The 22,489-nt window shown below is 39.6% G+C and overlaps 1 protein-coding gene across 1 annotated transcript in view; it reads right to left on the reverse strand.

Annotated features, from left to right (window-relative positions):
* ATG10 (autophagy related 10) overlaps positions 1-22,489 on the reverse strand; it is a 93,260-nt gene that overhangs the window by 13,153 nt on the left and 57,618 nt on the right. The window contains exon 5 of the mRNA XM_075136815.1: positions 18,607-18,704. Coding sequence (XP_074992916.1) covers positions 18,607-18,704 — 98 coding nt within the window. The remainder of the gene's footprint in view (positions 1-18,606; positions 18,705-22,489) is intronic.

The raw sequence follows: 22,489 nt of genomic DNA on the forward strand, positions 1-22,489 counted from the left end.
ACGCAAGGCAGCAGGGTGGGGAAAAGCGGGCATGGACCACGACGGAGAAAACAGCAGGATCACCACCTCTGCACGGTGTTCCCCGTTCAGCCGTGTGAGCCTGGTCCACTGCGCTATGCCACTCACCAGAGCCACAGCAGAGACTGACTATGAGGATTGACGTGATAGGTGTTTTATCCCAGGTAAAGACCCTTTTCCTTAGATTGTGCTTTCTCGATGGCAAAGAAGAAGAAATACTAAATTTAAGCTCCGACACAGATTTCCCTTGTCCAAGCTGATACAGTTGTAGATAGACTCCCCTAGTTCTGTGATGGCATTTTATCTTAGCATGTAGTAAACTGCCTGCACTGAAGAGAAGATGCTCACGGAGTAAAGTCTTCCTGCTACAGTAAAAACTCCTTCTCCAACCCCTTGCCTAGAAACAAAAAACAAATCCTGGCCTGTCATGTTCAGCAAATAGGACACGTTCTGTATTATTAAATATTAAACAGGGTCTCTTACAGCTGAAGCACACTTGGTTCTTATGCTGAAAATGTGTCCATGAGGATCAATCATTTTGTGTCTAAGACAACTTTAAAAAACTTCCAGAAGGTTCAGAACATACAAAAAATAATGTTCAGAAAGATTTGGTTTACATTGCAGTGCAAACAGATAACTTGCGCAAGAATGCTACCATCTGCTGTTGGTAAAAGTGAACTGACGCTGTTTTCCATTGAGAAAAAGTAGCAGTTTGAATTTAAAATCTTTTCTAATTATCTGATGGCTTAAATTAGCTTAGGTCTCCAAGTAATTCTAGAAAATACAGAGATTATGCCAATGGTATTCCTCAAGGATAGCAAAAAAAGGTAGTTAACAATATTTACAAAACTATTAAGCAATAAGAAAAAAAAAGTAGATTAAGCAGCAATTTCCACCAAATCCCTTACACAAAGAAAGAGCGTAAAGAGGTAGCATACACTCCCAAAAAAACCAGAGAAGATAATCTGGGCTTTAAGTGACTTAGCACTCTGAACAAGGCATAAAGATAATTCCCAAAGCTGAATAGTCAGCCTGAAGTCATTCCCAACCATCCTGCCACCTGCTATTTGATTTTATCCTGCACTTCTTGCTTCAGCAAACCACCAGTGAGTGACAAATGGAGGCCAGACTTGATTTTTTAAAACAGCTTATTGACTTTATATTCTACACCTTTCTTCTTTTATTTCTTCCTCTTCTTACAACATGACAGAATGACACTGAAAAAATTCCCAAACTAACAATTAGATGTCGGTATGAAAAAGCAGAGTGTATTGCTACTCAGTTTTTCAAAAGGGTAACATCCTTGGTCCCACCATCTTTGGCATGAATCTGTGACTAACGAGCATGTGATAGGGATGAAATCTGTTCACGCTCCGAATTCTCTGCAATCTCTGCTCCATTACTCTTTAACAGGTGGAAAGGCTCTTTCTTCCCCGCCAGATCCAGTGGATGTAAAGAGAGGACCATCAGCTTCTGGGTTGATACGAAGGCTCTGAGGACAGTTGGTCTTGGTTAATGAAACCTCTTTCTAGCTTGTCTCCTCGTTCTTCAAATTATCAAGGGTTGCTTCATACACTTCCTGAAGTAACAGCTGTGCCAGGGTGGTGTAAATCTCACTATAATCCACAGGATTTGGAATGGCAACAATGAAATGACCCGGGGTTTAGTTAAACTCATGGTGCTCCTTGGCCGGGCTCTGAGAATGGCATGTGCACTAAGGCTGCACGTCTGCACATTCAGGAAGAGTTGCTTTGGTTTCCATTTAGCAGGGTATTTTTGAAAACCGAGCACTGTCCCTTATTTGTTTACCTCTAATCCAGGAAACTGAAGTTCATTATTACACAGATCCTTCAGCACTGAAAGTCTAGAGGCATGATGTCATGCAAAACAGCTGTGTCCAAAGTCGGAATTTTTCAATAAGCTTGCTGTGTGTATCTTTCTTACCCTAAACAAAAGGCATGAAACTGCAAGAATGCCATGCTGTTTATTCAAAACCTGAGAGAGAGGAATATGTCACAAACTGATAGGAAAAACACAAAAGCACAACGGACTAAAAGAAATCCTGAGCCAAGACCCATTAACCAGGAGCCTCTAAGAAGGGAAAAGGCTGAGGCAGGGAAGAAGAGCTGTTAAGCATCACGGAAAACACTCTGAGAGCATCAGGCCTGATTCAGTCAAATCCTAAATTCCTGTGCATAATGGCATCCCTACAAGGCTTTAACGTATACTCAAGGTTAAATCACTGACACAACAGCTCTGAGGAGGAAGTGCCGGACAGCTGCCAATAAAAATGCAAGAGTTACCAAAGCCCTGAATTATTTCAGAATTGGTAACAGGCTACAGAGCCTTTTCCCTGCCAGGTCACCAGTTCAGATTTGGCCCGGGCTGGCGGTAGCTAGAACTCATTACTGTGCAACGGCTGTATATGCAATTGTCAGGTTTCGCACAGTCAGAGTGCCATTAATTAGTGCCCTTGCTGGTAGTCACTGCAGATGAGTCCAGAACAAAGGCGGTGGTTTATCTTGTCACCGAAGGCGGCAGTCCCTGCAGGTCAGCTCTGAAGTCAGGAGACCAGGAAACCCGCACTTCTGCTCATGGCGTGCCCTGAGAGAGGGCTGTGCGTCTGCAGTACGATGAATCCCTTCTCAAACACTATCAAAAGTGTGAGAATTAATGAAAGTTTGTGCTGCATCAGCTTCATGAGCACATTTACTACCTGCTGCAGTCATCTGGTGGAATGATGATATTCCACGTGCACTGAAATGTACCCTGCGCAAAACATTAGGGCAGCAATACTAGCCTTCAGCTAGCCAGATCCATGAGCCAGTTACATGAAAAATAGAAATTCCTACTGGGACTTCATGCAAAAAAACCACCCCATTTTAAATAGTATAAAAAAGTCTTCCCACTTTTAGTTCACAATTAATCTTTTTCCAATCGGCCATGTAGCAATGCATTTTAGAGAGTAATGTGTGAGAGTTTCAAGCCAATTCTCACAATTACTCGCTGGCATTGTACAGCAAGAACCCATTTGTGGGTTGCCCACAACTCTTCTGGACAGTAATACACTGACACACAGTTTATTTGAAATCAACAGCGTTATTTTTTTGTATCTATCTATGATGTTGTATCTATCTATGAGGCTGATTCATAACACTGTCTGTTCAGCACCACACACTGGAGTCCATCATGTATCTGCATATCCCTCTGAGCCTGACCCAACTTTCATGGGAAATAAAACGTTTACAGGACGCAGCTAGCTCCAGTGAATTTGGAAGCTCAAATGTTGCTTCATCTATTCTCTGTAGAAAGACCTCTTTACTAGTGACTTCAAGGAAGATTTGTAAGGACATTCTGTACCCATTTCTGTAGCTGTTACCTCAACTCCTCCCATACAAAACCATGCAAGAGCTAGATGGATGAAAAGATATGAAATGTTTCATTGGGTAGTCTGAAAATGAATGTAGTTTTGTTTAGGAATGCTACAGAAGACTGAATGTGACTGAGCGCTGGCAGCACAAGAGCTTACTATTCGTTAGCTGCACAACTATAACCATCCGAGCACGGGTGCTGAGCTGCCTCGGTTGTGAGGTTAAACCTCTTTTATTGAGGTTTATGTTAGATAGTGTGCCTGAGCCCTTGGCAACAACAACAAAAGATGAATGCTTCGGGCTCCCAGAGGACTGAAAAACATGTCAGTTGAGCAGCAGCTTTTTCTATGTGGTGGAAGAAGGCCTCTTCCCATAAAGTCCATCAGTGATGTGAAGGCTTGATCAGCCGTCCTTCACCTGTCCTGTCATCATTTACTAATGAAACTGGACTGTCCCTCACAGGGTCATCAAGAGTTAAGATGTAAAAAACTAACTTCATTCCCTCTCCGGTGCAGTGCCTACAGCACAGTTAAATGTTAAGACATGAATCTGAACAGTGGCAAAGATTGGGTAGTTCCTAAGGACAAGTATAATTAAGTCTAAAACTTCCATCAGATTGGATTAAGTCATTTTATCAAGCAGTGAGTATAGGAAATACTATCCATGTCAGACTTAAATTAAAAATAAACATTACTTCAGGTAATGGGTGATTGCCTGTAGGTATCTGTACTGTGCTCTGCTCTTCTCTTCCCCAGCCAGCAGGTATTTTGTTGTCAGTACATCTCTTGTAACAGCACCATTTATTTTCTCTGTCATAAATGGAGCTCTTCCACTAGTAATGGCTTCTATTTTCTCCAGTGCTACATTAAACTGCCTTCAAGCACCCATCATAACATTTATGGTCTCTCCATTTATGATAGTGCAAGGGATTTGTGCCTGAAACTGCCTCTTCTCCGATCCAGTTTGCATGATGTTGCTTTGCACAAAATAAATTTATGGAGGGGTGTCAAAACTTTCATGCAGGACACTACCACCAAACACCACAGCCAGGACCAATTCTTTTCATCATTTTCCCAGCAGTCTTCACAGTTATCAGGTCAGAAAAAGCAGGCAGGATTAACGAAGCATGCCCCCCATAATCTCTTCCACTTAGGGAAATGAAAATAGTGATGCAATGAACAAAGAAGTTGCATGCTCTTCCCTTTGCACCAATTTTTGACAACATTTACTGAAACAAATGCCTGTCTTTAAGTAAAAATCCTTCACACAAGATTATGATACTGTAAGTATTTTATGTTCTTGAATTCACAGTCTATCTTCTTTCTCATTCCTTGTTTCTATATACATCAATAATAACTTTCTTGTTAATAAAATCTAACTCTACTCATTCAGAAAGAAAGTAATAAAATTTTGCTCTTCAGATTGACGGTGTGTCCCATAACCAGAACAGTAACTGGGCACATGTGGAACTTAAACCGTGTTGAACTTGAGGTTAAAGGGATTACTTTATGCTTAAATTACACATGTGCTCAGGTTCGGGTGTAAAAAGTGAGCAACATTTTTATGAATGAGGGCTAGGGAGACTTTAAGGCTAAGCACTGAAGCCAGATGAGTATATGCATGTTGTGTTTACAAGGATCAGTAACGGTGCTTGCAAAGGCAACAGGACAGCAACAGCAATCACAAGTAAAATGTTCCAAACTTCTCTCTCTCCCCTTCTCCTCACAGAAGATTTTCCTCTAATAATGGAATTACTACAACAGAAACTCTGTGATTACTATGGAATCACTATGTTGCAGACGCAACGTTATGGAACTGTGATTACACAGGGAACTTTTATCATCCCGACAGAAGGTATAGATCATAGTAATAAAGCTGTTGTTAGGATACTAATTGTATAGGCTTCTCCATCCTACTGACATAGGTTGCAACATTTCTATTAATACAGCCATTTCATAAAAATAATGTTTTAGTAATACGATTGGTATTGGTTACAGGGAAATTATAATTAAAAAAATTTTCAGAGAGGGCAAAATGGCTGTTGAAAGAAATGTGCTTGCTGTAATAGCCGTTAATTCCAAAAAAGCCTAAAAAAAGTCATCAACTCCAAAAAAAACATTTATGCTAGTGGGCATGGGATACAGTTTATTATGTGGGACAGGTGACATATTTATAGTCACTTTGATTTAAATTTACAAGCAGAAGCCAAGTCATCCTACTGATGTAACTGAGGAAAGTTTCTATAACTTTGCCATAAAACCCAGAGAAGCATTCCCACTGCTAAGCCCGTTGAAGACGAAACAACCTACTTCTGTCTGTAATGGGTGCCGAAGAATGACTAGGAAAGTGCAACTACCGCTGTTCTCCATTTTCTCAGACAATCAAAATAAACCTGCAACGGTACTGAGCAAGGGAAAACTTGAAGGGACCCTGATGAGACAAAGAAGTGTAAACTAGACCAAAAAAGCAAATTTGTCATTACTGAACCTCTTTTTGGAGGAGAAGGCTGCAGAGGGATTTGATTTATGCTGAAGTTCTTCTTTGCAGACAAGCAGTTGCAACTGCCCTTAAGATTTAATTTATCTGCTCCCTGTGTATTTCGAAATACATACCAACTAACTTTAGCGACAAGCTTTTATTAATACTTTTACTATTACTAACCCCACACAGCCAACTAAGCTGGATCCTATCCCTCTTTCATCAAATATGAAGTCCAAGCTGAAGAGGCAATTAATCAAACACCTAAGTTTTTCTGAGGCAAATGGAGTTGCTTTGGCAGATCCTACAACACAAACATGTGAGGACACTTAATGCAGCCAGAATTTCTGATGAACCACATCTACCACTTTGTACCGGCTGTTTCAAATCCATTATGGCCATGAAAGCAGAAATGCAGGTTCTGAAGAAACAAACACTTCATGGCACAAACTGCTTTTTTCGTAAAGGACATCTTAAAATCCAGCCTATGTCATTAAGCCTGGCTGATTACAGCTTGAATGCTACCTCTGGACTACAGCTTGCAGTAAAACAGTCTTTTCCTTCGGACAGAGCTCTGACCACCATGCTCCATGCACACATCACTTCTATATTGCTAACTTACTGCTACTTATGTTGACAGCTGCGGCTTCTGCTGAATGTGACAGCTGAATATGTCTACAGTTCGATGCCACAAAAACATCAATCTTGCTTTTCCATTTTTAAAGCTATCAGAACTACCAGGGTGCATCTAAAACAGGAACAATACCTCTAACCGCGATCTTTGAAGACAGCTTTACTTCTCTTGTACAATGCAGAGTGCAAGTTAGAAAGTCACAGACAAAGCTGGTTTGCCAGAAGTAAAGTGTTTTCAAGGGTGGCAAATGGAAACGGGTTTAAATCAGAAGTTTTCCTTTAGCTTACTTTACATCTTCAGGCCCTTCCTATTTTAGGTGTATTCACAAGATAAATATATTCTCCATATAGTGACTTCTATAACTAGGACAATAACAACAGAGAAGACTCCCGTAAGATCTGATGTGCATATGCGCTTTTTGTGCAAAGCTAACTTATTGTAATACTTGATACTACAGAATACAAAATATAGTAACTAGATGACCAAGACCTATTTCATCCCCAGTTTATCTGTCTGATTCTAGAATATTTACAGTTTTGAGGGGGTGGTGATCCTTTTTTACAATTTATAGTTTTATTGTTTTTGGAAAGTTGTTGAATAGCTAACACAACATCCTTGAAAGGCATACCTAAGAAGTAATGCAGGACAAGCACAACATTACTCAAGAATAGCCAACGCTAATGGTATTTATCTGTTTATCTCATTTATATATAAATATAAATATAATATATAAATTTATGTATTTTTATTTATAGAATAAGGCTTGAATTATTACTTTTAAGAACAAGAGGAATCAAAGCACTAGGTGACGCTCAGACAAAACTACGTTTTTGAAGCTTAAACTTCTCACAGGCATGTAACTTGCATTTAGAATTCTTTAAGAAAACTTTATAGTTAAAATTGGCAGGACCATAGTTATATTGTCAAGAAATGGCATCTCAGCCATTTTCCTAAGAAAATAAACAGATGATTCTTCTTCCATGCTTGCCAAAATAAGATTAATTCAGTTGTCACCATTTTAGTTATGTAGCGTATAGTCTTAATTAATTACTATTTAAAATCTGTTCTTAAGAGATTCATCTAAGGTGCAAAACTCAAAGATACAACAAGCTGTGGAAGTATGGAAAAGATATTGGAGACAGATTTCCTACCCTGATTAAAAAATGGTAAGTTAAGAAAAAAAATCCATACTGGCATTTGACAAATGTGCCCCGAAAGGGTTCATTTTATAATCCCAGGAATTCCTGGACAAAAAGATACCAGGAGAGATTTCATAAGACTTTTGAGTTTGAAATATTGTAACCAGCAAATGGGATAGCATATATTCCTACCTCCTGTTTGCAGTTTATCAAGGTGGTATGATAGCTATAACAGTCAGAAGACAGTTACCACAAGGTAATGAATGGAAAGCAAATTTGTGCTGCAGCAGAGCAGTAGAACACTGATTTAACTATATCAAATATAAGGAGGCTATGACATGTCCATAGAAGTGTGACTCAACCCTCATTTTGAGCTCAGGCCAAGGGAAGACCTTCTTTGTTCCTCATCTCTCCTTATCGTGGCAGATCTCTGTGCTCCCCTCCTGCAGTCAAAGCATCTTATATTACCTATCATTTGAAATAACATTTGTTGGACCAAGTACTCTGAATCACTATTGAAACTGAATATCCAACGTTTTGCACAGACGCGGTAGGACTGTCAATATTCATGCTAATTCTCCTAATGATAGACTCAATATAATGCTATGAACTTTGTACTACCTAGAAGTCAGTTGTCACAAATTTGCCCAAGGTATTTATGGATCTCTGTACACAGCATGGTGGAGTCAGAGGTTTGAACAGGGATTAGCAACCACCAAAACAGCGAATGCTGGCACAACAAAGGTGGGCAACAGAAAACGGCAAAAGGACACTGAAACTGTCTCCTGCAAGGCTAAAGTGACCGCCTCATGCCTGCAGCTAAATGCTTAATGAAACTGGTATTCGGAGTTTAAAAAACACTTCGATCACATCAGTGTCTCAGTCAACACACGACTGAAACGTCAAGCTCTCTTCTGAGAGCACAGAAGAGCTACAGCTTATGGAACCTTGAATCCACCGTTTCTATAGGAGCCATAGCTCCCACTCTGCAGGGGGATTTTGGGTGGTCTCTCTCATTATTCTTGAGTCAGGTTGCTATGCAGTCAGAATATAATATACAAAAACAGGAGCCAAAAAGGGACTCCGGTTGACTTTCAACTTCAAGGGCTGTCAGCTGGTTTTGTGAGCCTTGGAGATTGTATACAGCTGTATACAAGCCTGACTATATAGAGTAAATTCATCTCCTTCGATGAGTTCACTTTCTTTTTTGAACCTCAGACTGCCTTAAAAATGTAACAAGTGCCTGACTGGATTGGACCAATGGTCCATCTAGCAATGCATTCTGTCTCCAAAAGCAGCAGTTGGAACGGCTATTTTGGGAGAACACGAGTCTGGCCTCTCTGTGGTTCACTCTCCTTCCACTGCTCCAGCACGTCTGCTGTAGTAAGGATGATGGAGGACACATTCCTGCCTGGTAATTTTGCATCCATTTATGGACAAGTGGCCTCCTGAATTTGTCTAAATGCTTCTGAACTGCTGATACCATCTGCTTCCACAACTTGAGAGCACAGGTGCTTAGGCATAAATTGCTTTCTGTTAACATGGATACCTAACTTCCATTTAAATGGCACTTACAACGCTTTTTTTATTTAAAAAAAAAAAAAACCTGCCAAAGGGCTTGACCAAAAGCCCTTGCTGCAGAAAACACGAAGGGAAATTGTTACAAAGTTCTCAACACCTTGTGACCATACCAGTTGCCTCTCCAATGGAGCTGAATGTGTCATATATGATACCCATTTCTTGCATACTGTGCAGTCAATGTTGTTGTGTATCTCAGGCTTTTCCACAAAAACATTCAATAAGGGGGAATGTTCAGTAACCAGCTTCATTCCAGTAGTGAATTGTTAGAGGTCGTGGCAGGGGGAAGACAGAAGAGCAACCCACCTCAGCCTACAAGGAGAAATGACAGACCAGGGAGGGAACATGCTATTACAACTTCTTCCACAAAATCTCTGCTTGGGAAGCTCTGTGGAAGCGAAGCCACAGCTAGATAAATTACCTGTAAATGTAATGTGTAGCACTGAAACAGTTTTTCTGCAGAAGCAGAAAAGAATCAAGGGAATCAATACTCTTACATTGTAATTCATTCAGTTAATGAATGAATTCCCACATATCTGTGTGGAAAACATTATTGAAACTTCATTTCAGAATAACTGATCAGCTCAAGTAACAATAATACCAGGACTTGAAAGTCTATCCTGAATTGTGCCCCAGAAATTGGCAAGGATCCTCCTACTGCTTTTCATCTCTACATGTGAATTATCCATTAAGGCTCCGTATTTATTCTACATCATTTAGTACTAGTCCACTATTTGGTCTTTTCCTCTGATGAAATTAGTCAGACTAGGTTTATGTCCACGAAGTCTTACTGGGAAAAGCATGATTAAACTGTAGGGCAGCTATACATAATTAATTAATGCTTAGTTTTAAAATAAAACCTACTTGCTAGCTTGTACAATACTACTGCTTGGTTTAAACCACAGAAGTTCAATAAATCACAGAAAATTTTAGTTGGAAATAAATATCCACCAGCTTCCCCATTCTTAGATTTTTCCCTGTGAAACAGCTTTCCCATCTATACTGGTAAGACTCCCTTCCTCAGGAAGTTGTACTAATAATTTTCCAAAAATATTAGCAGGGGATCCATAGCAACTGTTGATATGACTCAAAATGATTTAAGAGCGATCCTAGCAACCTTCTGTTAAGCTATGCTGTATACAGCCTCCCCCACTTAGCAAAATCCCACAATATGGCAAGAAAGATTTGTACGTCTAAGAATAGCTACCTACACACATTTTTCAAGATGACTGAGCCATAATGATTTAAATCCTCCCTACCACAGTTTCAGCAAGATGTGCCTCTACAACACTATATCAATGTGTTCTGTTCAGAGTTTTGAATCTTTCTCCTTTTCTAAATCACACCATTAACATCCCTGACATTTTAGAAATAATGTTTATTGATTTTTCTGTTAACACTGCTATAAATTAACTGATGTAATGGACAGGATTACTGAAGTACAATAAAGAATCCGTCTTCCAGATTCTGAAATACATATTGAAAAAGAGCAGACTCGGGATTAATATAGAAATAGTGCAGTTCTGTCCTGTTACTTGGGTAGTTTAGGTTTGGTTGACTACTTTTTGTATGACAGAATGGACATATAACAGAAATGATATTACAAGTACCCGCTAAGTATCAAAGGACAAAAGAAAAACACCTCATTCAGATGAAATTGAGAAATAAATGTTGAGAAAAAGACAGACAAGAGAATTCTTTATCACTTACTATTCTGAAACTTAAGATCAGTACTTTGTGAGTTGCTAACTCATCCCTTTTTGTAGTAGAAGTGCTATTAGTAAATGGATACAGCTTTATTCATTGTAGATGAGGACTCAAAAAAGGGTTCAACAGTCTGCACCTGAAGATGCATGAACAATGCAGAAGGAAACCAGCAGAATCACCTTTAGTCCTAACTTAACTAGCATTGGTATCAACAGTCCACAGCTTTTTATCTTAAGGGTTATACAAGGTGAGCCTTTGAGCTAAGACTTGAAGCACTGTGGAGGATCTTTCAAGAGACCATCACATAGACAACAATGTTCTCCCATATTTAAGAATTTATTCAAGGTTCATAGGAACACACCAAAGGAGAAATAAACTTTGAAGAAAGGTGTATTTGCAGAGATCGCTATTCGTAAGTTAGGCCACTAGGTTTATCTTTTCTGCAGTGCCATGAAGCAGGGGCTCATGAAAAAGAACTTTTATGAAAAGACAGTGACAGAATAACACAATCAATGCAACCACAGGAAACTTTTCATTCTTAAGAATCCTGAAGGTTTTTGCACTCTTCCAGAAGCAGAATTTCAGACTGGCAGAAGATCTGAGTTAATACAATCCTCAGGCTTAGGTTTGCACTGTCCTCACAAACTGCCACGTTTACAGTTGGTAGGAGAATGCTCTGAATGTCTTTTTCTGGAGAGACAACAAAGCGCTCAACAAGCAAAATGCTGATTTATTGTTGGCAAATCCAGACCCATGGTATCAACATGAAACACATCCACTCCCACGGCTGGGGGGAGTGCCCTGCACACGCACCTCTAAGTCATATTTTGGCAATAGAAGTAACTGCATCTGAACAGTTTTGGTTAAAAAGTGTGGGAGGGGGAGGGATGTATGGACACGTGTTCTGTAGCTTCCATAATCCTTCAAAGTCCTGACTCACAGATTAGTTTTTTAAACTATTTCTGCAAGACCTTCAAGCTTTCATTCTTGGTTTTATTGGGCAGTTTTTCAACTATTGAGCCTCCCGTAATAATGCAATTCGATTTCTATCCTTGGATGTTTGATTTTATATTCCATCATCTCTAAGCATTGATTAAGCCTTAGCACATATACTTGATTGTGTTTATGACTTTGTTTTCTCAGGGGAAGGTCAGACTTTATGACAACATCACACCGTTAAAAACAAAATTTTTGGTGATACTTGGTACTGACTGTGATCAAGTTCATTCATCAACTTTTAAAATTCTTTTGCTAGTTTGCTTCCACACAGGAAAAGAATAACTAAGGCATGGACTTGCACAAGTGACAAGAATCAAAAATGGACTCAGTCACATATGTTCAAGGGCTTGTATCTAAAATTCATAGAATTATTACTCAGCTTCATCGTAGCCTTAGAAATGCATGTTTCTCAGAGTGTTGTCGCACAGGAAAAAAAAAAACACTTCTGTCGCTGGGCATGTGCATAAATGACTGCATCTTGAAAAGTTTATGGCCTATGCCCCGGTATGAGTCCCAGAGTACGTCTGTGACAGCAATGCAGGTAGCCCACAGGCATTCACGCAGCATGCCTACCAAAGCAGGTTGTGCACAAAACACATCAAAAAGGAAGTCGAGTAGGCAGCTACACCCCTCTTTACTCTACAAGCAAGTAGAGAACTCAGCTGAGGCACAAGAGACATAGATTCAAATTCCTTTTCTGCTTGATTCCTAGGAGAGCAGTTCACCATTGACCTACATGGTATTCTGAGGTGGGAATGCTTTACTTTCCCTTATTGAAGTTGTTCTACTTTGTATACTTTTTTATAAATACCCATTTTAGTGGTAAGGATGAAAAATGACTAGTGCCTTCACAGTAAATATTTTACTATTTTTAAACAATTTTCAGAAGGTGCCCAGGAAATAAATGGGTCCTCAGTTTATCTTCTAATAGATGACTATATACATCACCAATCCAGTACCAGTTCACACTCTCTGGAGAAACCAATGACTTGAATGGATGTGGAGACTACACTATTGTCTTGGTCCTTGATGGAGGTACTTCAAAAGAGGTTTGGAGCACCTAGCCACACCACGAGGAAAATTCAGGCACTGCCAATGCTTATCCCATACCCACTCTAACAAAAAAGGGCTTCAGTCTTGAAGTCTTCAAGTTATCTCAGCAACTTTTCACAGACAATCAGTTACCTTATAGCTGGAAAAAAGGTAAACATGGATCACCAAGACAGTTGAGCATCTCTGTTCAATTTTTTTATTTATATTTTTGAATAGTTCAATTATTATTTCAAATTTTGGTCATTATACACACATTAAAACTTTCAAAGCAGCTTTACTGCTCTATGCAATAATGTGTACAGTTTATATGGAAGTCTGTATATAGTATCTGGTGAAGTTATTATGCTCTTAAATCTTCATGATTACCAGGTCATAATTTTGAAAAGCAGGTTTCTAAAAATTAGAGGACAAAATCTGATATTCCCAGGTACGTATAGCCTCTGTATTTCCAACTTCTACAGCAAGGACCTAATATCACAGAGTCTGAAGACAGAAGTTCCGGCTATAACGATACAGTCACCTTCTGCTGCTTCACATCTCCCATTCACCTTGGAGATTTCCAAAATGATAAAAAGTAAAACGTAGCCTTTACAGATTAACTAAACTTTAGTTATCCTTGTTTTTTAAATTCCTGATTGTTAAATCATGCACTACCATGTGGTAAAATATGTTCACCTTTATGTCAGAAGATTTCTCCCCCTTTGTTTCATTTCTATTCTCTACTCTCTGATCTTTGTTTTTGAACCTTCTCCTATTCTTGTGTTTTTTTTCTTTCAAATTGTCTCATCATTTAGCATTTGACTATGGCACTTTTGGACTGCTGCCAACTTAACTATGCCTGTGGTATATTATACCCGGATATTAATGTGGTGGATCTGCTGTTCAATTACACAAAGAAGGACCATTATGTTTGAGCTGTTTTATACAATGCCACTATGTATTTACCTAAAACTGTACTAGACTTCTCTGCTGAATATCAGAGTACATGTGAGAGAAATATGTGTCTCTCTTGCTGCCATCCATTACCATGATAACTTACTTCATCATTCTTTTGTCTAGACTTTTCTTCCCATTTACTGTAACTTTCTTTTAGCTGGCTACATTTGCCTGAGTTTTTGGAAAGTATGTGTTGTTTTTGTTTTCCACTATTAAATTAAATTTCCGCAGGACCCTTAGTGCTATTTTTACATTCATCCTATTTGCAACTCCTCTCAGTCTGACATATCTGTCTTTTTCTCCCTTTGTCCTCTTCCAAACATCTAGCCCTCTTATTTGCTCTTATGGCTGATATATAACTGGCTTAATAAGTACTTTTAAAAAGCAACGCAGTCAGGAAAAACACCAGGGCTGGCAGCCTGAGAAGCCCAGAAAGTTACCCATCATGGTGGTATGGGGGATGCAGGGCTGGCACTCCATGCTAAGTCAAGCTGAATGGGAAAATCCAGCGGAGGGACACCTGAGGAAAGCTCTGTTTGTCTGCAGTTCAGGAAAGGCTACAAAGACTTGGAAGGGAGCTTCTTGTACAGAGTACATTTCTAGCATCCATTAATTCAAAGAGGTGAAGAGACTTTTTTTTTGTGTAGAATGTGTAGAGAGAAATAATACAGGATATCCTCAAAAGCACCCACCAAGTTACAAGGAAACTATTCAGGAGATGGGCATGCAATGTCTGCAATTCCATTTCTGACTCTTTGTAAAAAGAAGCTAAAATCACAGTTGGCAACCGTTCTGAAATGCAACAGTAATCCATAAATACTCCTTAATTTTCCTGTCATTGCAGAATTAAGCTACTTCCAGCTCACACAGATCTTACCAGGTGTGCAAAATTGATGTCATTATAAGCCATCAGGAAATACCCACAGAGACCTGTAGCAACATTTAGAAGTTTTGTTAAACAGCTGTGTGTTATAATTGATTTGTATTATTTAAAACAGCTAAAGCAAGTTATCACCAGATGTAGAAAAGGGATGACTGAAGACTCCAGGGAGATTTAACTCAGAAGAAAGCCAATCATAGGAACTTCATTTGAGCATTTTAAGATTATTACTAGAGGAAGTGCAATTAAATCATCACCATTTATCAATTATCATTATAAAATACTATGCAACCTTATCATGTTAATTTATTTATGAGAAGGTAACTAGTTGACTTCTGCTTTTTGCAATAAAAATAATCTAGTGAGTAAAAATATCTGAAGATGCTTTCTCTGAAAATGAGCGTGACTTTCCACAATAATCAAAAGTAACTAAAAAAGTTCAAATTTTACCTAAAATTTATAATTGCCAAAAAGCCAAATTCTTTAGAGCTTAGGCAATGTCTCGGTTCCTGATCTCCGATATATTTTACCACAGAGAGTATAAGCTAAAATATAGTTGCATCAAAAATGGGCACAGGCATGGCACCCACATTTCATAAAATACATGGAATATAAGTCCCAAATGATTAGTGTAAGATCCTGGATCTGGAAGAAAAAAAGGCAGCATGACTTTCTTTTCCTAATCTGCCAACTATTGAATCAAGGTGCAAAATCAGCCCTACTTAAAAATTAAGTAATATGTGTGGACAGTGGTAAGCTCAATTTTTCTTCCTAATGGTGGATTGCTTGTAGAATTTAAAATTTGTATCTGTTTTGGAGCAAAATCCTAAACCTTTTCTCTCTGCTGTTCATGTGTACTGAGAGTTTGAGCCTGATTTGGTGAGTTTGCCCAGTGACTTGCATTATACGATCTGTGTCCCTGCAGGCAAAGCCTAACCCACATAACAAAATGGGTCAGCAGAAAAGCAGAAAGGGAGGAGAAAACTGTATTTCAGTTCAGAACCCTGATTCATTTGAGGGGAAAAATACTCTTTTTCTTGTAGACCTAACTCTTGTTTTGATCTGAGACTTGCAGCCTAGTGCTTACAGTATGTTTTTATCATCTTTAATAAATCCTTTGAGAATACACTGATTTCTACTGCTGTTTTGTATTTGGACTGGCATATGCATCTCTCATTTACAAGGGGAAGTGTTTGTTGCACCAGTGGTTGCTGGCACTGAAAATACGACAGTGTTCACACTGCTAATTGTACTAGTGTTTTCCTCTGCTCTGATTCAGCTCAAGAGATGTACACTTCCACAAACCATGCATTCCTTTTTCTTCTTATCACTTGACTGAATGACCATAAGCAAACACACCCTCACTCCCTGGTGCCTTTCTGCTTTCACCTAAAATGAAAACTGTAGACCTCTTAAAGCGGCTTTCCCAGAGGCTCTCTCCCGCAGCCATGTGGGAAAGTACATTTCCAATCCAGGAATGCAGCTGGGGCCTTTGGACCAAGTTCAATACCGATGTAAAGCAGCCTAACCTCACTGAAGTCCGTGGAATTCAACGGCCTGGAGCCACAGGTACATGGTCTTCAGGGAGAAGGCGTACATACAAATGGCGTAGAAAAAAACGTAAAGCAATTCCAAATTATGTAGTGGGATTGCTGGAGGATCTTAACTTCTCTGGCTTCTGCTACCTGCCAGCAGTTCCAGTATTGTGCTATCAGCCTGAGGTACAGTCTATATTACTCTAGGATAAACAGTTTAACTTAGTTGTAATCTCCTTATTTAATGGAAAGTCACCTTGATGTTATGTTCAATAGTATTTTGCTGCTGTAACTTTGCTAATTTCTCCAAAATGTTTTTCCTTACATCTTAGTTTGTGTTTGTCACTGGACTCACATGGGCTGAACCGCCTCTGAGATGTGTCACAGAGACAACAGGTTCAGCACTCCAGACATTTTACCACCCATAAAACCTGTTTCTGCAAGCCTTTGTGTGTATGTATCTCACACACATCTCTAGTAGTAGATGCAGGACAGTTTTACTTTACTGTTCCTTAAGAGGCAAAAATAATTTCTGGGTGGGAGTGACCTGGTTTTCCTTTTGGCTTCCACCACTCTGATTTTACACATTCCAAACACATTGTTTATGCTTTATTCTCCGTGCTATTGCATTATGATTTATTACCTATACAAAGCTGTAGGTTTTTGCAGTGCTTTGCAGACGACTAGAAAGAGACGGTGCTTTCTACAGAGGAACTTGAACGTGGCTTCAGGCCACAGTATAATGTGAGCGTAGAGAAGGCACACCACCTCTGGAGTGCACATAGCAGATTCTCCTGTACATTTTTGCAGGTGGGAATATAAACTATCCACAGGCCAGAACAGCTCAGCTGGGAAATACCAGACTGTCAGCCCTAAAGGATACCTAGCATCTGACAGCAGGGTTACTGGTCAGGAATGCAAGAAGTTGGACTGGGAAAGTTAATTGAATCCTCTGACTTTCTATACAGAAACAGTCATGATTTAGCTACAAATCTGAAACTTCAGCTATAAATCATAAAACTTTACCGAAAAATCTGAACTGCAATACTTCCCTGTGCAGAAAATCAGTTATCTGCTACCATTATTTTATTAAAACCTGATTTTCTCATCTTCATTCTGCAGTAGACAAGTCAGGTAATTAATACTTCACGTAAAAGCATGTATTACAAGAATCTGCAAACTCACAACTGGAATTCAGATATGCCCAGCGAACATCAGAAAACCAATGCTTGCTGGGTTCTCAAGGAGCTATTATAATATAAATAACAGTCTGTGGCTGCAAAAACATGACTGCTGCTTGTGTTCCCATGATTGACTAACATCTACAAATAGGCATCCTGTAATTAAATTGTATTAGTTGAATTAAGGAAACACCTGTAGAACTCAGCTGAGGTTATATCCCTGTTGTGCCAGCTGCTGTGGTTCAGAGACCTGTGTATCTGGAAACAGCTAAAATCAAAAAGTCAAGGAAGGAAAGGGGGGAAGAAAGGACACATTAGTATCTTTGTCTAATGATAAAAAATTCACACCCAGAGAGTCTCTATTCTTTGTCCGAACTTGCACTGGACGCCTGGAGCCAAGGGAAGAAACCAGAGCAACCAACTCAGCTCTGAACCGTATCTCACTCTTCCTTGAACAAGTGTGACTGTTTTCAAGACAGCCAGCATCACAAGTCTGGGAATGGTTGCTGAAATGATCTGGTGACTTTAAAACCACTTTAAATAAAAGTGATTTGAATAGCTCTAAAAGAAGGCAGTGATATCGCAGTTTACTAATCTGCTTCCTCTTGTTAAACACAGCATTCATGAACTATTGATTCTTAATGACATTAGTCAGCAATAACTTACTATTTGATTGAGAGACGAATTTTCTCTCCTTGAATCCTAAGGATTGCAAGTCTATTTAAAATTGAAAATTACACAGTCTTTTTTGGTAATTTGATAGACAATCTGTGAAATGTTACACTAATATATTTTACTTACATAAATAAGTCTACTTTTGTATTTACCCAAATCCATGATTACTCAGAAATTGCCTGAAGTTTTCAGGATTGGCTTTGGAAAAGTATTTTAAATGAGAGATACTGTCACATTAAGTCTTACAGTCAACACCTACATATCCTTCAAAATCCAGGATTAAAACTATTGTTGGTAACTTCCTCAGCACAAGCTCAGTTAGGTTTTTTTATTTTACTTGTGTCCAGGAGGGGAATAAGGCCATTGAGGATTCAGGCGTATATTGCATTCATCAATTTTGTAAAGGACCAGTGGTTTCTCACCTGCTGTGTAATAGTGTCCCAGGGCCCCTCCAGCAGACGAGCCTGGTAGCATGCATGAACACTTTCCCATATTTCATCCAGAGTTAAAGGTCTTCCATCTGTGAGGGGGGGAGACAACCACCCACAGTCAAAGCTCTTAAGCATGCTATATCTTTAATACAGAATAGCAAAAGTAAATCTGAAAATACTGATTATCTGGAAACAGATGGAAAAAATAACAGGACAACATGACTAAGCCCCTTCTGGCCCCATAACTCCAAAACAGTGTTGCTCAAATCCTGACTGAAGGCGCACACAAAACTGCCCTAAATTCCCTCTTCAGCCGCCTTCTCTGTCACCCGAGAGTAACAACTTACTGTTCCGGTTGTAAGGTGTGAAGTTAAACTAGTTTTGTAAAATAATGCTTGGATAAGATAAATTTAAAACCACAAAATAGTATCATGAACAGTTATCTCATGTAAATACAGACAATTCATACTGAGAGTAGAAAAAAATCTAAGTAACAAAATTCTGCAGATAAAAGTTTACTGCATTTTGGTAACCTACATGCCTGTAATTTTTTCTTGAGCTGCATTTATATAGCATTGTTGCATCAGATTTTTAGTTGTGGTGTTAGAATTATGCCAAGATGTTAGTGTCAACCACTTAAAAAATAAGCATGTCAATTTTTCCCGCATATTTGTTTTTGGCAAACAGGAATAGAATATTTTGATATACTTTCAATAAGTAGTTTCATCTTGGCATTCATTAGGTGTCAGAAACCATCATCCTGTGATAAATAGTTTTATTCTACTGACATTTTCATGTCTGTAAAATGAACAAGATTTATTCACTCAATTAACATTTGAATGCCATGTTTAGATATAAGTTAAAACCAGCTGCCTACAGCCTCTGTTTTATCTTATTTTCTGCACGTATTTATAAAAAAGCACCAAATTCCGAACTTACATAAGCACCATATAGCAGAAGCATGTGGCAAATAAAGTATCTGAAGGGGTAACAGCATATTAACTAGCTATACTATGCCACTTGTGGGCTGTGCTGGAGATAGTCTAACATTTACTAAGAAATCTGTTACAAGAGCATAAGTTAACTTCAGAAGGATGTATTTATGCTCAGATCACCTGTGTGCAGGTAATACGAGATGCCATGCACACTTGCAATTTTCTGTTTTCTATTCAACCTGCAAAGACAATGCAGAGAAAGTCCAAATGTAGAATCTAGAACAAGACACATTCTAACGCAAATTTTTATTTGCCACTCTAGATTTTGTTCTGTACACCTTTCTTCGTATCTGTGAATTTTTATAGTAACACTTGAGCAAATTCAGATCGTACACATGGAATGGACTACTCTGACTCTAATCGTTAATCTCATTTACAGAAACGATCAAATATTGTTGCAGCACTAATCATATTATAGTTACAATTGAGTTTTGTCTTTACCTCATGGATTTTATTACTTCATGCATGAGAAGCAGTATATCTTCCATCGTATTTCAGTATAGATTTATTTCCATTTCACAGAAAAATACAAAACTGAAAGTTTCTCTTCACATTGGAGTGAGATCACAGACAGTAAAATACTTAAATAATTAATATAGAGTAATTGCAATGTTCCACATAGGAACAAAAAATCGATCTGGGCATTCTGATTATGCACTTATGTATTGAAATATGCTTGGATTTAAATTTCACTACTTTTTGAATTTTCCTGCACTATTTTAATATATTTCACTAAGCTTTAAATGAGTTTGAAGTAAGTGTGTTTTTTAAACTGAGTAACTTTCATACATGCTCCCAAGTATTGCGTTCCTGTAAATTCTTATTTAACTGACTAGCTTAGAAGATGGGAGGCCAGATGCAGCAGGAAAGAATAAGTTACCAATACTTAAAATGGATGTGAGGATCAGCTACATAGCTGGGAACTGCAAGACCCTTGCAAAAGGAGAGGGGGTGGATGGGCAATGTCCCCATCCTCTTTTGTGGAATGAAGACCTGAAAATCTATGAAAGAATTTTCTCTCTCAATAAAATAAAATAAAGTAAAATTTTAAAAAATGAAACAATTACACTAAGATCTTAAAATGACTGATAGAAGGACCCATTTCAGGTAATCTGGCTGGAGGTGTGTTTTATATTTTAAAACTCCTCAGTTTGTACGGTCATCTGCTTAGGATGATATAACTGAATCCATTTTATTCGCGAGCTCCCAGATTTGCACGAAACACACATCTGTATTCTTCGGGTACTTTTAGACCCCTTTTTCCAGGGCTGCCAGCATTCATGTGTTTGGCAGCCCTGTTACACATTCCTGCAACCCACTGAGGCCTCAGATATCCAGCTTGGATGACAGAGCAGACTACCTGGACTTGTGCAAAGCATTTGACGCTGTCCCGCACGACATCCTTGTCTCTAAATTGGAGAGACATGGATTTGATGGATGGACCACTCGGTGGATAAGGAATTGGCTGGATGGTTGCACTCAAAGAGTTGCAGTCAACAGCTCGATGTCCAAGTGTAGACCAGTGACGAGTGGTGTTCCTCAGGGGTCAGTATTGGGACCGGTGCTGTTTAACATCTTTGTTGGCAACATGGACAGTGGGATCGAGTGCACCCTCAGCAAGTTTGTCAATGACACCGAGCTGTGTGGTGCGGTCGACACACTGGAGGGGAGGGATGCCATACAGAGGGACTTTGACAGGCTTGAGAGGTGGGCCCTCATGAAGTTCAGCAAGGCCAAGGGCAAGGTCCTGCACATGGATCGGGAATCCCAAGCACAAATACAGGCTGGGCGGAGAATGGATTGAGAGCAGCCCTGTCGAGAAGGACTTGGGGGTGTTGGTTGATGAGAGGCTCAACATGAGCCAGCAATGTGTGCTTGCAGCCCAGAAAGCCAACCATATCGTGAGCTGCATCACAAAAAGCGTGGCCAGCAGGTTGAGGGAGGCGATTCTGCCCCTCTGCTCTGCTCTCGTGAGACTCCACCTGGAGTGCTGCGTCCAGCTCTGCGGCCCTCAACATAAGAAGGACATGAACCTGTTGGAGCAGGTCCAGAGGAGGGCCACGAAGATGACCAGAGGGCTGGAGCATCCCTCCTATGAAAACAGGCTGAGAAAGCTGGGGTTGTTCAGCCTGCAGAAGAGAAGGCTCCGGGGAGACCTTATAGCAGCCTTCCAGCACCTGAAGGGGGCCTACAAGAAAACTGGAGAGAGACTTTTTATGAGGGCATGTAGTGAGGGGACAAGGGGCAATGGCTTTAAACTGAAAAAGGGTAGATTTAGATTAGATGTAAGAAGAAATTCTTCACTATGAGGGTAATGAGGCACTGGAACAGGTTGCCCAGAGAAATTGTGGATGCCCCATCATTGGCAGTGTTCAAGGCCAGGTTGGATGGGGTTTTGAGCAACCTGGTCTAGTGGAAGGTGTCCCTGCCCATGGCAGGGGGATTGGAACTGATGATCTTTAAGGTCCCTTCCAACCCAAACCATTCTATGATTCCGTGATTCTAATTATTGCTGCTAGCAACAAGGGGCCACTGTAGCACCTGCTGAGCCAAGCAGCCTCTCTGCCTCTTGTCTCATTCTTTCCTGTGATGGAGCTGAACTCAAAACGTTCAGCCAGAAAAAGAAGGCAACAGCAGCATCAAGCCAAGAGAAGTGGCAGGAGAAGGAGGCAGAGACTTCAGATTCACCCAGTAGTACATTTACTCATCATCCACCCACGATGACACAGCTGCTGAGGTGCTTGCAGGTTGTCATAAGTCTTATCCCAAGTCTAGCTGGGAGCGGGTGTGCAGACAGAAGTGGAAGTTTGTGGTTATATGTACGTTTTGTATAATTCAGCTCATTAAATAATTACAGAGAGTGAAAGGAGATAGCTGCT

This window comes from Calonectris borealis, chromosome Z (assembly GCF_964195595.1).
Source record: "Calonectris borealis chromosome Z, bCalBor7.hap1.2, whole genome shotgun sequence".
NCBI lineage: Eukaryota > Metazoa > Chordata > Aves > Procellariiformes > Procellariidae > Calonectris > Calonectris borealis.